The sequence below is a fragment of the Hypanus sabinus genome, chromosome 9 (assembly GCF_030144855.1).
Source record: "Hypanus sabinus isolate sHypSab1 chromosome 9, sHypSab1.hap1, whole genome shotgun sequence".
NCBI classification, from domain to species: Eukaryota; Metazoa; Chordata; class Chondrichthyes; order Myliobatiformes; family Dasyatidae; genus Hypanus; species Hypanus sabinus.
This window is the reverse complement of record NC_082714.1, coordinates 51,374,236-51,392,586: the sequence shown is the minus strand read 5'-3', so window position 1 is coordinate 51,392,586 and position 18,351 is coordinate 51,374,236. Positions and strand designations below refer to the sequence as shown.

Below are 18,351 nucleotides of genomic sequence, written 5' to 3'. Positions count from 1 at the left end.
AATAATTGTTGCTGTGAAACTAATGCAGCTAAATCAGCCTCCATTTTATTGCATGCAGAGCAAGTACTGGATATAGAAGATGCTTTGGCTGCCTCAGAACTTCAAGCACTGACATTTGACATCTGTTGCTCAGGTCTCCATCATCTTCTGGGTTCTTGCCTTGGAAAATGGGAAACATTGTCTGATGGAACATGACCTTCAATATAACATGTTTGGTTCAATTATTATTTATTGTCCTCTATGAATGCAATACAGTAGTGATCAATGCTTGAATTTTGTCTTTTCTGCTCGAGCTTGGGAAGTAATGAGATTAGCATGTGATGTTGCTTTGCAACAGCTTCACAGAAATTAGTCAAGAGCTCTATACGAGATTGCACTTGTATGGCGTTTTCTTTAATTTTCATAAGATCATTAATTGATGGTGATAAACATTTAATTGTTCACATTTGTTTTATCCTCATTTTGAAGACGTTTGATTCTACCTGCTAAAGCTTTTGAAGTAAATTTAATCTCTCTTTTGAGAGGTCCGCTGACATCAGATCCATGTTTTGATTCACTCGTTGCTTTCTTTAGTTTCCCCACTCGCAATTAACTCTTTGTTTGTCCGCAGCACTGGCGATATTCGATTCAATAAGCCTAGTCAACAAACAGTCTGTGCGTTTACAGTGCTTAAAACCAGGCCTAACAAACAACCTTCAATTCAAACGTCGGCAACTGGAATATTTCTGCACTTCAACAAAGCAAAGTGATGAACCCTCAGGCAAACACCACACAATCGAGTTACAGTCCCCAGTGGTCAGGCAGAGTTGACTGTTCAACACTGTGTTCAAACCACAAATAGACAGAATCAATCAACGTGCTGCAAGCTCCTGTGAGGTTTCTCAGTGTTGTGATTCCAATTCGGCCAATGAGTCCGAGGCAGTCCTTAGCCGTAGACTGGTGCTCATTCGGTGTAACTATTTTTTGTATTGACACGATATAGTGGTTACTTTAAAAATCAAAACCGCTGAGAGACTAAGCCAGGAGATTGACACTGTATGACGTGCTTCCAAAATAACAAAGTTCCAAAGTCAAGAAAGGTACTTGCCTTTATTACAAAACCAGCAAAAGTGAACGATCTTGTGTCAATTAAAAAAGATAATGGAACTAAATTAGCGATATAGCGATCTTAGTATTCAAATCAGTATAAATAAGCGTTCTAATTACAACATCAGAATTACTGTTCTATCCATATTTAACTGGTCTAATAATGATCTAGTTAGAGTTTCAGTAACATCGCAAGTAGCACAACTAAGCAGTCAAACTAAATTAGTATTCAACAAAAAAAATCACCCCCTCTCAACTAGACTAAACTAACAAGCGTAAATAATTATAGTAACTATACGCATTTGCTTCTGCCAAGGCCCGACCCACGTGACAGTTTGCTAAAGTAACCACGCCACAAAATACAATACAGACAGAAAATAGATACCTGGCTCATACACCTCCCCTCCATGTACCTATCTAAATCTCTCTCAAAAGTTGCAATCGACCCCGCATCCACCACTGGCACTGGCAGCTCGTTCCACACTGTCACCACCCTCTGAGTGAAAATGTTACTCTTCATGTTCCCCTTAAACATTTTACCTTTCACCTTAACCTATGACCTCTAGATCTTGCCTCACCCAACCTCAGTGGAAAAAGCCTGCTTGCATTTACCTTATCCAGCATAATTTTGCCTACCTCAAACAAATCTCCCCTCAATCTTCCACATTCCAGGGAACAAAGTCCTAACCTATTCAACCTTTCCTGATAACTCAGGTCTTTCAGACCCACAACATCCTTGTAAATTTTCTCGGTACTCTTTCAATCTAACTTACACCTTTCTGGTAGATAGGTGACTGCACATAATATGCCAGATTAGGCCTCACAAATGTCTTATACAATTTCAACATAACATCCCAATTTCTGTACCCAGTACATTGATTTCTGAAGACCAATATGCCTAAGGTTTTTCGTTGGGGCTATCTACCTGTGACACCACTTTCAATGAATTATGTATTTCCAGATCCCTCTGTTCTACCACACTCCTCGGTGTCCTACTGTGTAAGACCTACCCTGGTTGGTCCTCCCAAAGTGCAGCACCTCACACTTGGCTGCATTAAATTCCATCGGCCACTTTTCCAGCAGGTGCAGATCCCACTCCAAGCTTTGATGATCTCCCTGGCTGTCCACCACACTCCCAATCTTGTTGTCACCCACAAATTTGCTGATCCACTGTGGGAATGGGGCCTGGGTGAGTTAGTTGCCAATCCACAGAGGTTTTCTGAGGATTATTGGAGCTTTACTCTTGTTTTCTCTCTTTCCCAGTTCATGGGAACAGAACCCTGCTAGAACCTGGGGAAGACCAATATTCAGAGGGACCTAATGTCCTTCTAAAATAGAATTAACAATTATCAGCAAACAATCCTGGAAATACTCAGTAGGTCAAATGATATTTTTGAAGAGAGAAACAGATATAACATTTCAGGTCAAATGTCTCTATTCAGAGCTTAAGTATAAAGAGATCAAAGTTTTAAGATGGTAACAAAAAAGTAAGGGAGAGAAAAATAAAAGGGCCACAAAGTGATGGTGGAGACAGTAAATGACAATTGGGATGATGTGCAAAATGAGATGGCCCACAGGAAGTGAAAATGGAGAGCCAGACCCATTGTCTAAAAGTCTTAAACTTATAGAGTCTGTGAGGTTGAAGTATACCTGATTGAAAGTTTAAACGTTGCTTCTGCAGCTTATATTGAAATTATTAGAACAGCCAAGTAGACAGAGGTCAGTGGATGTGGGATGGGGGGAAATGGACAGCTACAGCTGCACAAGAAGGGGTGTTGATGATGGGTGAGGGTGGATCAGGACGTTGAGGAGCATTACTTTGCAATGCTCAGAGGATAGGAGCAAGTGACATCTTTGCTATGACAGAAATTTAACAGAAAATAAACAGCAAGTACTTAGAAATTAGAGTTTGCATAATTTCTTTTGCATTTTCTGGGCCCTGTCCTCATCCCTTTCGCTCCCTTCCTGAGAACAGTACCATTGCAAGATCCATCTGCTCCTTCCTTCCCCTTCCACCAGCCCCAGGAGTTCCAGAGGGATTAGTCCTCTCCAGTTCATTCCTCAATCACCACCAACAACTGTCACTTCCGCTATTTTATCTTCTTGCTTCACATTGTTTATGAATCCAAACGTATTTCCCATATGAAACAGCAATTTACTTATTACAGTTCAGAACAGTGTGTATGCTCCTAATGTGATCTCCTCTACACTAGGTGGACCAACGACAAATAAGCTGATCACCTTATGGAATGACTCCATTCAGTTCATAAGTTGAACCCCATATAAGCACTTGAATTGTCTTTCCCCACCCTGAAATGAAATCTCTGTCCTAAGAGTTCAAGACAAGTTCGAGAGAAAGTGTGGCGACCCACTTCCCAGCGCCCTCGAACCGGCTCACAAAGTGGCGCGCGCCGGCATTGAGGCAGGTCCCAAAGAGGGCGCCAAGCCTGCTTCACCAGCAAGGGGAAAAGCCTGCGGGCGGGACGAGACTGTGAATACACGCCCCCTACAGCATTCCCGCCCGGGGAGGGTGGGATCAGGAAGGCTTTAAAGCCAGGCCGCGAAGCTTGAATAAATCTCTTTTGCAACTGCAGCTCACCGACTCCTGTTGTTATTTCAGCACTGCGTGTAGCACACCGCTACAATTGGTGACCCCGACGGCCCAAACGATATTTGGGCCGAAGATGAACAACGCCGCATCTGTTTATGTAGTTTCGTTAAAACTGTCAAGCTTCTGGACGCTGCGACCTCACCTGTGGTTCCAGCAAGCAGAAGCCCAATTCCACATTCGGCAGATAACCTCGGATACCACACGTTACTACTACCTGGTGAGCTCCCTCGACCAGGAAACAGCAGCCCAGGTTGAGGAGTTCATACAATCACCCCCAGCGGATGGCAAGTACATAGAATTCAAAGCCTTGCTCATAAGGACTTTCGGACTCTCACGGCGTGAGCGAGCTGCCCGTTTACTGCACCTGGATGGTTTGAGGGACAGGCCACCATCGGCTCTGATGAACGAGACGCTCTCCCTGGCCAGAGGTCACAAGCCCTGCCTCATGGTTGAGCAGGCATTCCTGGAGCAGTGGCCCGAGGACATACGCCTGCTGCTGTCTGACGCAGATTTCAGTGACCCCCGGAAGGTGGCAGCCCGGGCGGACTTGCTGTGGAACGCCAAGAAGGAGAGTGGGGTGTCTGTCACACAGATCACCAGGCCACGCTCCCAGCAGCAAACCAGACCAGGCCCGGCCACAGAGCCCGCTAAACCCAGAGGCAGGGGTGGGGAGCCCAACGAACAATGGTGCTTCTACCACCAGTGGTGGGGCACAGAAGCCCGCCCTGTAAGTTCCCAGGAAACGCCAGGGCCAGCCGCTACTGATGGCTATGGCGGCTGGCCATCGGGATAGCCTCCTGTATGTCTGGGACAAGCAGTCAGGATGCTGCTTATTGGTCGACACCGGAGCTGAGATCAGCGTCTTACCTCTGACGAGTTATGACACCCGCAACAGAGCACCAGGTCTCACCCTGAGGGCCGCGAACAGCAGCACAGTAAGGACCTACAGCACCCGTATGGTGCCGCTACAGTTCAGCTCCAGCTGGTTCACGTGGGACTTCACACTGGCCGCCATAGCCCAACCGCTCCTGGGAGTGGATTTTTTTGCGAGCTCACAACCTATTGATCGACCTGCCAAGGAAGAGACTGGTCCATGCCGAGACCTTTCAAACGTTCTCCCTGGGTGAAGCCCAGTTGCCAGCCCCACACCTAGACTCCATCACGCTGTCCGACAACGACTTCACCAGAGTCCTGGCAGATTTCCCATCGGTTCTGGCACCGCAGTTCACGGCAGCCATGCCCAGACAACGCATACAGCACCACATCCCGACCCAGGGACCACCCCTCCACGCCCGTGCTCGAAGGCTTCCCCCGGACAAGCTCCGACTGGCAAAGGAGGAGTTCAAGAGGATGGAGGAATTGGGGATCATATGGCGGTCCGACAGCCCATGGGCCTCCCCCCTGCACATGGTGCCCAAAGCAACAGGGGGCCGGAGACCGTGCGGCGACTACCGCAGGCTGAACGAGGCTACAACACCGGACCGCTACCCTGTGCCGCACATTCAGGACTTTGCAGCAAACCTACACAGCGCACGGATCTTCTCCAAGGTGGACCTCGTCCGGGGATACCATCAAATCCCGATGCATCCTGACGACGTCCCCAAAACGGCTCTCATCACCCCATTCGGCCTTTTCGAGTTCCTCTGCATGCCGTTCGGCCTAAAGAATGCCGCACGGATGTTTCAGCGGTTAATGGACGCGGTGGGACGCCACCTGGACTTCGCTTTCATCTATTTGGACGACATCCTCACAGCCAGCAGCAGTCATCAGGAGCATCTGTCCCACCTCCATCAACTCTACGCCTGACTGAGTGAATACAGCCTGTTAATCAACCCAGCCAAATGCCAGTTCGGGCTCGACACCATCGACTTCCTGGGCCACAGGATTACTAAAGACGGGGCAACCCCTCTGCCCACTAAGGTAGATGCGGTCCGCCATTTCCCCCGACCCAACACAATCAAAGGCCTTCAGGAATTCGTGGGTATGGTGAATTTCTACCACCGCTTCCTCCCTTCAGCTGCCCGAATCTTGCGCCCCCTGTTCGCCCTGATGTCAGTTCCGGGCAAGGACATTACCTGGGATGAGGAGTCCGCTGCCGCTTTCATTAAAATGAAAGAAGCCTTGGCAAACGCCGTAATGCTAGTGCACCCCAGAATGGACGTCCCTACCACCCTCACAGTGGACGCATCCAACACGGCAGTCGGTGGGGTGCTGGAACAACTTATCGAGAGTCGCTGGCAGCCCCTGGCGTTTTTCAGCAAACACCTGCGGCCACCCGAGCTCAAATACAGTGCTTTCGACCGGGAACTGTTGGAGCTATACCTGGCAATCCAGCATTTCAGGTACTTCTTAGAAGATAGGCCTTTCTCCGTCTTCACGGACCACAAACCGCTTACCTTTGCGTTCACGAAAGCATCCGACCCCTGGTCGTCCCGCCAGCAGCGACATCTGTCCTACATCTCTGAATACACGATGGATGTCCGGCTTGTCTCGAGAAAGGACAATGTCGTGGCGGACACCCTCTCCCTCCCTAACATCACATCTAAGCCCTGTTCCAGGGGGTAGACTTTGAAGCACTGGCGGAGGCGCAGCAGGCAGATGAGGAGATCCCTAGCTACAGGCCTGCAGTCTCCAGTTTGCAGCTCCAGGACCTACCCGTAGACCCAGGTGAGAGGACCCTACTCTGTGACATCACCACCGGCCAACCCCACCCTGTTGATCTGGCAGCCTGGCGTTTTTGACTCCATTCATAACTTAGCGCACCCCTCCAGCAGGTCAACCGTCCGGATGGTGGCCAACAGGTTCGTTTGGCACGGACTCCGCAAGCAGGTCAGTGAATGGGCCAAAACGCGCATGCACTGCCAAACAGCCAAGGTGCAGCGACACACCAAAGCTCTGCTGCAGCAGTTCCACCCCACCCACTGGCGTTTCGACCACTTTCATGTGGATATCATGGGCTCCCTGCCAGTGTCGCACGGAGTGCGGCACCTCCTGACTATCGTGGACCGGTTCACAAGATGGCCAGAGGCAGTCCCGCTCACCAACACCACCTCCGAATCTTGCGCCCGGGCACTGATCGCCACCTGGGTATCTCGCTTTGGTGTACCGGCCCACATTACCTCCGACAGAGGAGCCCAGTTCACCTCCAGCCTGTGGTCAGCTATGGCCAGCCTTTTGGGGACACAGCTGCACCACACAACTGCCTACCACCCACAGTTGAATGGACTAGTGGAGCGTTTCCACCGACACCTGAAGTCGGCTCTCATGGCCCGCCTCAAGGGGCCTAACTGGGTGGACGAGCTTCCCTGGGTCCTGCTCAGAATCCGCACGGCGCCCAAAGAAGATCTGCATGCCTCGTTGGCCGAGTTGGTGTACGGCGCACCCCTGATCATCCCAGGAGAGTTCATACCAGCCCCAAAGGGGCAAGAGGAAGAACCCGCAGCAGTCCTGGGCAAACTACGCGAGAGGCTCAGTAACCTGGCCCCCATACCCACTTCGCAGCCTGGGCAGAACCCGACCTGCGTACTCAAAGACCTGCAAAACTGTAAGTTCGATTTTGTACAACGGGGCGGACATCGGGCACCGCTACAGCGGCCCTATGAGGGGCCATTTACGGTGATCAGAAACAACGGGTCCACATTCGTGCTGGATATTGGGGGGAGAGAGGAAGTTTTCACGGTGGACCAACTCAAACCCACCCATGTGGACGTGGCGCAGCCAGTCAAGATTCTGGCACCACGGTGCAGAGGCAGGCCTCCCAAACAGGCCCAGACTGTGGACATTGGGGGGTGTATTGTTGGTTCTAGGGTGGGGGGGTTATGTGGCGACCCACTTCCCAGCGCACTCTAACCGGCTCACAAAGTGGCGCATGTCAGCGTTGAGGCCAGTCCCAAAAAGGGTGCCAAGTCTGCGTCACCAGCAAGGGGAAAAGCCCGCGTGCGGGACGGGACTGTGAATACACGCCCCCTACAGCATTCCCACCCGGGGAGGGCAGGATCAGGAAGGCTTTAAAGCGAGGCCGCGAAGTTTGAATAAATCTCTTTTTGCAACTGCAGCTCACTGACTCCATGTCGTTATTTCAGTGCGGCGTGTAGCACACCGCTACAGAAGCATCTTTTTTTTCTGATCAGCCTATTTAACCTTCAACATTCCATGTCAAATTCAACACTTCCAGACAACCTATATTTTCAACATTTCAATTTCAGCTTTCCAACATTGCTTTGGTTATTCCTGTCTTCTCCATTTACACCTCTTCCAGTCTGACTTCTTGCTTTTTTCCCCGTTATCACTTCATTTACTCTTGTGTTATTCCTCTTTCTCTCTGACTACTTTCCACCTATCACACATCTTTCTCTTTGTTTTCTACTCCCCTCCCCCCACATTCTTTGTTTCTTAAAACTTCTTAGTCTCCATTTTATCCCAATTTTGATTTTAAAAAAATTCATCCTTCTGAAACGTTAGAAGCATGAGAAAATCTGCAGATGCTGAGAATCCAAAAAAGACCCTTGAAGAAAGGTCTTGGCCCAAATCATCATCTGTTTATTCATTTTCATAGATGCCTGACCTACTGAGTTCCTCCAGCATTGTTTGTGTTGCTTCTCCATTTACACTTTTTCCAGTCCGACCTTTTGCTTTTTGTCTCAGTATCACCTTATTTACTCTTCATTCCATTTACAAATGCCTGATCTGCCGAGAATTCCTGGCATTATCTTTTTAAATACAAAATGCTGTAAGTAATATAAGATTTGCTGAGGCCATCCATGACCAACATGTAAAATCGTTCTGTTCTTCGAAGGAAGGCATACAAAAGATTCACTAGCATTTTAATTTCATTTAGTGCAGATCAGAAATAACATCTCCTGACTGACAACCATCACAGACACACTTCAAGGCTGTGTGCTTAGCCCACTGCTCTACTCTCCCCACACTAATAAATGTTAGCTCAAATACCATCTATAAATTCACCGATGACACAACTGTTGCTGGCAGAATCTCAGATGGTGACGAGGAGGCGTACAGGAGTGAGATAGATGAGCTGTAACAACAGCCTTGCACTCAACGTAAGTAAGACCAAGGAATTGATTGTGTATTGCAGGAAGGGGGAGTCAGAGGAACATATACCAGTTCTCATGGAGGGGTCAGCAGTGGAACGGGCGATAGGTTCAAGTCCCTGGATGCCAATAGCTCAGAGGATCTATCCTGGGCCCAAAATATTGATGCAATCATGAAGATGGTATGGCAGTGGCTATACTCCATTAGGAGTTTGAAGAGTTTTGGTGTGTCACCAAAGACTAGCTAATTTCTGCCGATGTACTGTGGAGAGCATTCTGACAGGTTGCATCACTGTCTGGTATGAAGTCAGGATTGAAAGAGGCTGCAGAGGGTTGTAGACTCTGCCAGATCCATCATTAACGCTTGTCCCCCATCATCAAAGACATCTTCAAAAGGTTGTCCCTCACGAAGACAGCATCCATCATTGAGGATCCTCACTGAGGGTGTTGTATCTGAATGCGCGAAGAATACGGAATAAGGTAGACAAACTTGCAGCACAGTTGCAGATTGGCAGGTGCGATTTGTAGGCACCTCTGAAACATGGCTGAAACAATATTATAGCTGGAGTACACATTGTATCGAAAGGATAGGCAGAAGTGGCGAAGTTGCTCTGTTGATAAAAATCAAAATCTAATCTTTGGAAAGAGGTGACATAGCGTTGGAAGGTGTTGAGTTATTGTGGATAGAGCTAAGGAACCGTAAGGGTAAACAGACACTGATGCAAGTTATACACAGACCCCCAAACAGTAGTAAGGATGTGGCCTACAAACTACAATAGGAGGCAGAAAATGCATGCCAAAAGGGCAAAATAGTCATGGGGTCTTTAGTATGCAGGTAGATTGGGAAAATCAAGTTGGTGCTGGATTACAAGAAGGTGAATTTCTAGACAGCCTACAGGATGGCTTTTTAGAGCAGCTCATGGCTGAGCCCACTAGGGGATCGGCTATTCTGGATTGGGTGTTGTGCAATGAACCAGGATTGATTAGAGAGCTTAGGGAAGTGATCATAAATTGATCAAATTCACCTTGAAATTTGTGAAGGAGAAGCTAAAGTCAGATGTATCAGATTACAGCGGAGTAAAGGGAATTACAGAAGCATGAGAGAGAAGTTGGCTAGAATAGATTGGAAAAGAACACTGGCAAGGAGGATTGCAGGCAGCAATGGCTGGAATTTTTGGAAGCAATTTGGAAGGCACAGGCTATACACAGCCCAAAGAGGAAGAAAAGAGAAACATGACACAACTGTGTTTAACAAGAGAAGTCAAAACCAACATAAAAGCTAAAGAGAGGGCATATGATAGAGCAAAAATTAAAGGGAAATTAGATTTGAGAAGCTTTTAAAAACCAATAAAAGGCAACTAAAACATCATTAAGAAGGTAAAGATGGAATATGGAAGTAAGCTAGCCAATAATATTAAAGAGGATACCAAAAGTTTCTTTAGATACATGAAGTGTAAAAGAGAGGTGAGAGTGGATATTGGACCATTGGAAAAAGATGCTGGAGAGGTAGTAATGGGGACAATGAAATAGTGGATAAACTGGAAAGTATTTTACATCACTTTTTGCTGTGGAGGACAGTAACAGTATGGTGAAAGTTCCAGGTGTCAGGGGCATGAAGTGATTGAAGTTACCATTACTAGAGAGAAGGTTCTTGGGAAAGTCTGAAGGTAGATAAGTCACTTGGACCAGATGGTGTACACACAAAAGTTCTGAAGAAGGTGGCTAAAGAGATTGTAGAGGCATTAGTGATGATCTTTCAAGAATCACTAGATCCAGGAATGGTACTGGAAGATTGGAAAATTGCAAATGTCACTCCACTCTTCAAGAAGGGAGAGAGGTAGGAGAAAGGAAACTATGGGCAAGTTAGTCTGACTTCAGTGGTTGGGAAGGTGTTGGAGTTGGTTATGAAGGATGAGGTCTCAGGGTACTAAGGCACATGATAAAATAGGCTGCTGTGCTTTTTTGGCCAAAGAGGTAGTGACGAGGGATATATGGGTACTCTAGGCTCACTGTCTAACTCTCAAGATCTCTCCGTTATCTACAAGGCACATCTCGAGTATGATAGTCTGGATTAATGCAGGTTCAACCATGCTGTAGTACCCACCATCCAGGTCAAAGCAAACTCCTCCACTTAACTCTGTCCATTTGCAAAATAACATTGCTTTAGCGTGTTTCAATGTATTACAGAAATTCACTAAGCTTCTTTGACTGCACCTCCCAAGTCAACATCCCATGCCACCAAGAAGCACAAGGGCGGCAAATGCATGCCAACACTTGCGTGTACCATATTATCCTGACAGTTCTGTCACTGAAGGATAAACATTTGAACCCTGCATCCAATATCATTGTGGATCTACCTTCATTATTTTCATGAGCGATTGGGGATGAGCAAGCAGTGCTGGTTTTGCCAGAAATATCCACATCCCGTAATGACTAATAATAAACATTGACAAAACAAATATTTTGCAGACATTTTCCCAGTTCTGTAACATGACCTTTGTATGTGTTACCTGCATGGTTGATTCATTGGATGAGTATGTGAACGGGAGAGTGAATGAGGGATAAGCTTACTGTGGTGATGTCCTTTGTCTCCATTGTTTCTAACCGACTACTCACATGAGTCTCCTTGTCCAGGAAGTTGAGTCCATTTTGATTGACAGCTAGAATACAGGGAGCAACTATTGCTCGGTTGCTGCTGCTCTGAATGTAGAAGAACGAGGAGCCAAACATAGGAAGTGCACTCACAAGTCCTGTGGGAGTACAGAGAAACCAGTCACTTGAACAGATCGAACAGATCAGAGATTCGATGCATGGGATTGGTGGTCACTGCATAAAAGAATATGATCCAGACTAAAGACAATTGTTCTCACTTTCCTCCCACTGTTAACAATAGCAAAATCTTTCTGTCCCGGCCGGTCACTGGGAATTGAGAATGATTTTCTTCTACTCAAGTGTTGTACATTTTGTAGGAGTTGATCAGGACAATATTGGGTCAAAGAAAATCATTCTCAAGAAAGTCAGTCACAGTCTAGTCTTAGGTGGGGACAGAAGCAGTTTAATGAGATGGGAGTATGAATAGCAAGGAAGGAAGTGCTCTTCTTCCATCTTATGGTTCCAATGGCTATAGGAATTCCTCAATACCTTGTCCATGTTGTCATATCTATGTAAGTCTATAGACCACATCATGGAATTTAATAACATACTTTCATAAAATGACATCCAAAATGCAGAATTGAGATTATGGATGTTTCTCCCATCGATCTTACTGAGCAATTTCAATCCTCTAACCCTTGACAATGGCATGGGATCTTGAAATCAATTGAGCTAGTATTGTTCCATGAATTCCTCTATTCCACATTTTCCACTTAGGTGCCTAGTGTCCACATTGTGTGTAATCATACAGCTCTGCCAAGGTCAGTCTTGGCTGAAACTCCTCATCGTAAGCCAACAGTAAATCATGACCCACTGTGTGAAATTGGACACTTACCCAGGAACTGTGCTCTGGCCTGGTGTGGGCTGAGGGCTTGAACCTGTTGGGCATTCTGAGTTACCATACTCAGCCAGGATTGCGGACGCTGATGTTGGTAAATTTGGGTAGGGATATAATCCTGCACTTCACGACTTGGAAAGAAAGTAAGAAACAAACAAAGTAAGAATTTATTTTTAAAACAGTAGATTATCATCAACACCAAACTAAGCTACTAGGAGATCTGTAGATCACACAATCTGGACCTCTAGTAAAGTCCCACTATGGTCACCCAAGACTCTGATTTTCCCATTTATCCCCTGGTACACGTAACCTCTGATATATGATTTCATCATCTCAGGAGGATTCGGACTAGGAAATGAGCAGATTTCATTTGCTCTAATCTGTGAGTGTATGGGGCTTGTTTCTTGACTCTTCAAACTACATCTATGTTCAATGCAAATCAATAGCCCTCCCAAGGAACTGTCTGCAATTAGCTAGTCTGGTTTCAGAACCAGAATCAGAATTAGGTTTATTATCACTGGCATGTGTCGTGAAATTCGCAACATTGAACATCTGGACACTGCAATTTTTCCCCATTCTCCTATACAAAACTGCTCAAGCTCTGTCGGATTGCATAGGGATAATGAGGGAACAGCTCTTTTCAAGTCCAGCCACAAATTCTCAATTGGATTGAGGTCTGGACTCTGACTCGGCCACTCCAGGACATTAACTTTGTTGTTTTTAAGCCATTTCTGAGTAGCTTTGGCTTTATGCTTGGGGGTCATTGTCTTGGTGGAAAACAAATCTTCCCCCAAATTGCAGTTCTCTTGCAGACTGCATCAGGTTTTCCTCTGATGCACCATCAATAACTCTCTCTGGGACGTAAAAGTGAGATATCGGCTTTTATTGACTGAAAGAAGGAACAAGCAGTGGTTGACCACCATACTACATCCTGGAGACAGAGAGGCCGGGCTCAGACCTCAATCGCCTTTATACAGGGGTCTGTGGGAGGAGCCACAGGAGCAGTCAGCAGGAGGCGTGTCCAGACAGGTATATGTAGTTCACCACATCCTCCATGATTTCCCTGTATTTTGTTGCATTCATTTTACCCTCTACCTTCACAAGCCTTCTGTTGTGTCAACAAAATAGCTTTGGCAGGCTAAAATAGTGCAAACACGAGGAAATCTGCAGATGCTGGAAATTCAGGCAACACACACAAAATGCTGGTGGAACACAGCAGGCCAGGCAGCATCTATAGGGAGAAGTACAGCTGATGTTTCAGGCTGAAACCCTTCGAGGACAAAATCTTGCAACTTTAGATTGCATTGAATTTTTTTTTTGAAGCTGGGGCAAGTCCAGGATTTATTGTCCTTTCCTAATTGTCCCTCAGAAGGTATTGGTGATTCACCTTCTTCCATCACTGCAAGATGGCCAAGACTCTTCCACAATGTTGTTGGGTTGGAGGTTCCAGGATTTAGATTCAGCAGCCATGAAGGATCATCCTGGCCAGAAGAAAGTAGTGATTTGATGAATCAAGACAAGGGAAGCAGACAAATCCATTGAAACAACGGCACACACAAAATGCTGGTGGAACACAGCAGGCCAGGCAGCATCTATAAGGAGAAGCACTGTCGACATTTCGGGCTGAGACCCTTCGTCAGAACTAACTCAAGGGTCTCAGCCCGAAACGTCGACAGTGCTTCTCCTTATAGATGCTGCCTGGCCTGCTGCATTCCGCCAGCATTTTGTGTGTGTTGTTGTTTGAATTTCTAGCATCTGCAGATTTCCTTGTGTTTGCTAGACAAATCCATTGTCTTTGTTTCCTCCCATTCTGTGGACTCCGAACTGACTCTTGCTCTGGGACAATCTAATCAGAGAAACTGAATGTGAACACAAGAAACTCCAGGTAATGGCCTGCTAAATCTGAGACCATTCTCAGACAAGTAGCTACTTATTATGTAAACTGCCAGACATCCAATGAAGCAATTGGTAATCTCGTTAGACTCTGTCTGGGTTGCCTCATTTACCTGGTTTAGACCAGTCAGAGTGTAAAGGCACAAATACACAAAGCTGGGGTATGCAGAGCCTTGGAACAATGTTGGTCATAGCCCTGTACAATGACCAGTAAGAAGGTGACCCAGGTAGGTCAGGTGACCTTGAGCCGATGGGATGGAGATCCAATGGTTCAATTGTTGAGGAAGAGTATAAGACTCAGGAGCTCCAAATACGCAGGAGCGATAACTCTCCAGCAGCCAGAGACCAACCATCGTGGATAAGAGGACCGCACAGAAACGTGGAGATTGGGACCATGAGAAATGCCTGGCCAGTGTACACTCCTTTCCCGAATAATACCTTTTCTCTTCATTGACTGTTCATGGAGGGTCAGGGATTCTAGTAACGTGCACACAGTTTGTGAACCCATGTGCTTTTTAGTTGAAACAATCAAAGGTACTTGTTGGTAAATACAAATTCTCTGTGCCTCACTGATCATTAATGCAAGGGGTGATTCTTGAAACAAGTGACACTCTTCCGTGTCATGATGATCTATGACTTGGAGGGAAACCTACAAGATGATGGTGTTCCATGCATCTCCTATCCTTATTATTCTTTGTGGTAGTGTGGATATCAGTGACAAAGCAAGCATAGGTCACAGATAGTGTGCAGCCAACCGAGGCAAGAAAGATCTTTGACAGATAGAGCTCCCCTTTGTACACCACAGGACAGAGCCTTTGCAAAGTTCAAAGTACATTTATTGTCACCCAATACAACCCTGTGATTTATTTTTCTTGTGGGCATTCAGAATAGAACAAAGAAACACAATGGAATCAATGAAACTCTACACACAAAAACTGACAAACAACCAATGTGCAAAAGATGACAATCTGCAAATACAGAAAAAAAGTAAATAAATGACTCTGAGAACATAATTTGTCAAGTCCTTGAAAGTGAATCCATAGGTTGTGGATTCTGTTCAGTGTCAAGGTGAGTGAAGTTATCCATGCTGTTTCAGCAGGCTATTGGTTGAAGAGTAATACCTGTTTCAGAACCAGGTGATATGGGACATAAGACTTCCTGTACCTCCCCCCCGATGGCAGCAGTGAGAAGAGAGCATGGCCTAGATGGTGGGGTCTTTGTTGATGGGTGCTGCTCTCTTGTCGCAGTGCTTATTTGTAGGGAGATCTCTGTCTATGATGGACTAGGCTGTAGTATTTCCCATTCCTAGACATCGGTATTTTGATACCAGGCCATGATGCAACCAGTCAGGATACTCTCCAATGTGCATCTAGAGAAGTTTGTTGATGTTTTGGATGACATGCTGAATCTGTGCAAACATCTGAGAAAGTAAAGGCACTGCTATACCTTCTTTGTGATAGCACTTCGTGCTGGTCTCAGGACAGATATATTAAAACCAAGGAATTTAAAGTTACTGACCCTCTCCCCCAATGAGGACTGATTCATGGACCTCTGATTTCTTCTTCCTGTAGTCACTAATCAGCTCCATGGTTTTGATGACTTTGAGTGAGAGGTTGAGGTTGCTGTAGCACCCTTCAGCCAGATTTTCGATCTCCCTCCTATATGCCGATTTATCACCACCTTGGATTTGGCCAACAGCAGTCGTGCTGTCAGCAAACTAAAATCTGGCATTGGAGCTGTACTTAGCCTCACAGTCTTAGGTATAAAGCGAGTAGAGCAGGGGGCTAAACACACAGCTCTGTGCTGATGGCGATTGTGGAGGAGATGTTTTTGCCAATTCATACTGTCTGGGGACTGCAAGTCAGGAAATTGAGGACCCAGTTACACAAGGAGGCATCAAGGCTTAGGTCTTAGAGCTTGTGGATTAGCTTTGAGGGACGATTGTGTTAAATGCTGAGCAGTATTCAATGAAGAGCATCATGATGAATGACCATTGTCCAGATGTTCCAGAGCTCCTATGTCTCCTCCTTGATGGTAACAATGAGAAGAGGGCATGTCCTGGATGGTGAGGATCCTAAATGATGGATGCCACCATCCTGATGCACGGCCTCGTGAAGATCTCCTCAATAGTGGGGAGTGTTGTGCCCTTGCAGGAGCTGATCGAGTTTATAGCCCTCTGCAGCCTCTGTGCACTGGAGGCTCCAAACCAGCTTGTAATGCAACCAGTCAGAATACTCTCCACTGTACATATTCAGGAATTTGCATTCTTTCTGATAACATACCAATCACGTCAAATACAAAATGAAGTAGAGCTGCCAGTGTTCCTCCTTCGTAATTGCATCATTGTGTTTGGTCCAGGACAGATCCTCGGCAAAGCTGACATCCAGAACCTAAAACTGCTCAACCTTCCCACCACTGACCTGTGTGTACTCCCCAGCTTCCCATTCCTGAAGTTCACAATCCAGCCGTTGATCTCTTGCTGACTTTGAGTGCAAGGTTGTGACACTACTTCATTCAGCCGATCGATCGATCTCATTCCTGTATGCCTCCTCATCACCATCTGAGATTCTGTCAGAAACAATGGTGTCATCGGTGAACTTATAGATGGTATTTGAGATGTGCCTAGCCCACTGTTATGAGTTTAGAAAGAGTAGAGCAGTGGGCTAAGCACGCATCCTTGAGGATTGTGATTGTGAGTGAGGAAGAGGTGTTACCACTAATCCATACTGGTATCACAATGAGGCAGTTGAGGATCCAGTTGCAGAGGGAGGTACAGAGGTCAAGGATTGATGATTAATACTGAGAGGATGATAGCACTGAATGCTGAGTGTAATTGATGAACAGCAGCCTGACGTATGTTTTGCTGTTGTCCAGGTGCTCCAAAGCAGAGTGAAGAGCCAGTGAGACTGCAGCTTCTGCAAAACTGTTGTAGTGGTAGGTGAACTGCTGGGGGTCTAAGACCTTGCTAAGGGAGGAACTAATTCTAGTCATAACCAATCTTTCAAAGCACTTCATCGCGGTAGATGCGAGTGACACCAGTCAATAGTCTTTGAGGAAACTCACATCCCACCTTGCTCTTCGTGGGCACTGGTATGAACTTCTGCAGTGAAACATGGGGATGTAATTATTGACCACTAGCTACAAAATGTATCCTCTTTTGTGTAAGAGGATTCCATTCATTGGTATGTTTTCCCCTTGGTACTCAATGATACAAGTTTTACCGGGGTTCACTGGTGTTATACTTGCTTGACAGCACTGTCCACAATACTTCTAACACTTTCTGAATGATAGAAAGCAGGCTGATTGGTGGTGATTAACTGGAAACAATTTTTTCTGTTTTTTTTCCTGAATAGGACATGCTTGTGAATTTTCCATATTGTTGGGTAAATGGCTGTGTTATAACCGTACTGGAACAGTTTGGTTAGAGGCATAGGGTGTTCAGCAAGACAAGTCATCTGAGTCTATACTATTAGCAGTTTCCTGATATAATTTAGAGTGAAAAGTATTCTTTGATTATTGCATCTTCTAATGGTTGTAACTTTATGAGGAAACTGAGTTAGCTTGTCCTGTCAACAATTATAGCAGACAGCATTGCAAATTCTTTGCCTTTTGACTTTTACTTGTTGAGCTCAATCATTGAGAATGGTCTTCAATAGCTACTGTATTTAGTTGTCCAGTTTCATTGACATGGGGGCATTGCAGGACTGCACAACTTTAAATGATTTATTAGTTGTGGGATTGCTTAGTTTAGTCTAAGGGTTGTGTCCATTGCTTAGCATGCAGAGTCTCACAAGGTTAGCATTTCCTCCTTTGACAGTACTGGTCTGGTCTTGGCAGACACTTCATTAAACACAATGGATCCCATGGCTCGATATCAATGCCTTATGCCAGGCAAAGAGATAACAGCTGTGGCTGGAATGAAATTCTGCTGTGCTTATGACACTTAGCCCCTCATCGATTCACAGTTTTAATCTGCCAAATTTGTTCTTTTTAGCATATTACTTGGAGGATGTCCTCAGTGTGGTTTATTTCTACGTAACCGTGTAAATAAATGCAACATGCAGAGCAAGTTCCTTGCTGCTGAAGTTAGAATAAACATCCTTGCTTGTAGCTTCTGTATTCTGCTGTTATTACAGTAAACAGAGCTTACAAGAAGTTCAGCAGCAGCTAAAGTCTACCGCAGAATACATTTAACTGGTAACAAGGATGTTAAAAAGAAA

The 18,351-nt window shown here is 45.9% G+C and overlaps 1 protein-coding gene across 1 annotated transcript in view; it reads right to left on the bottom strand.

Moving 5' to 3' along the window:
- myo15aa (myosin XVAa) overlaps positions 1–18,351 on the bottom strand; it is a 285,041-nt gene that overhangs the window by 12,795 nt on the left and 253,895 nt on the right. Inside the window, exons 63-64 of the mRNA XM_059979671.1 lie at positions 12,236–12,369; positions 11,365–11,498 (exon numbers count right to left, since the gene is read on the bottom strand). Of these exons, the coding sequence (XP_059835654.1) occupies positions 11,365–11,498; positions 12,236–12,369 (268 nt within the window). The remainder of the gene's footprint in view (positions 1–11,364; positions 11,499–12,235; positions 12,370–18,351) is intronic.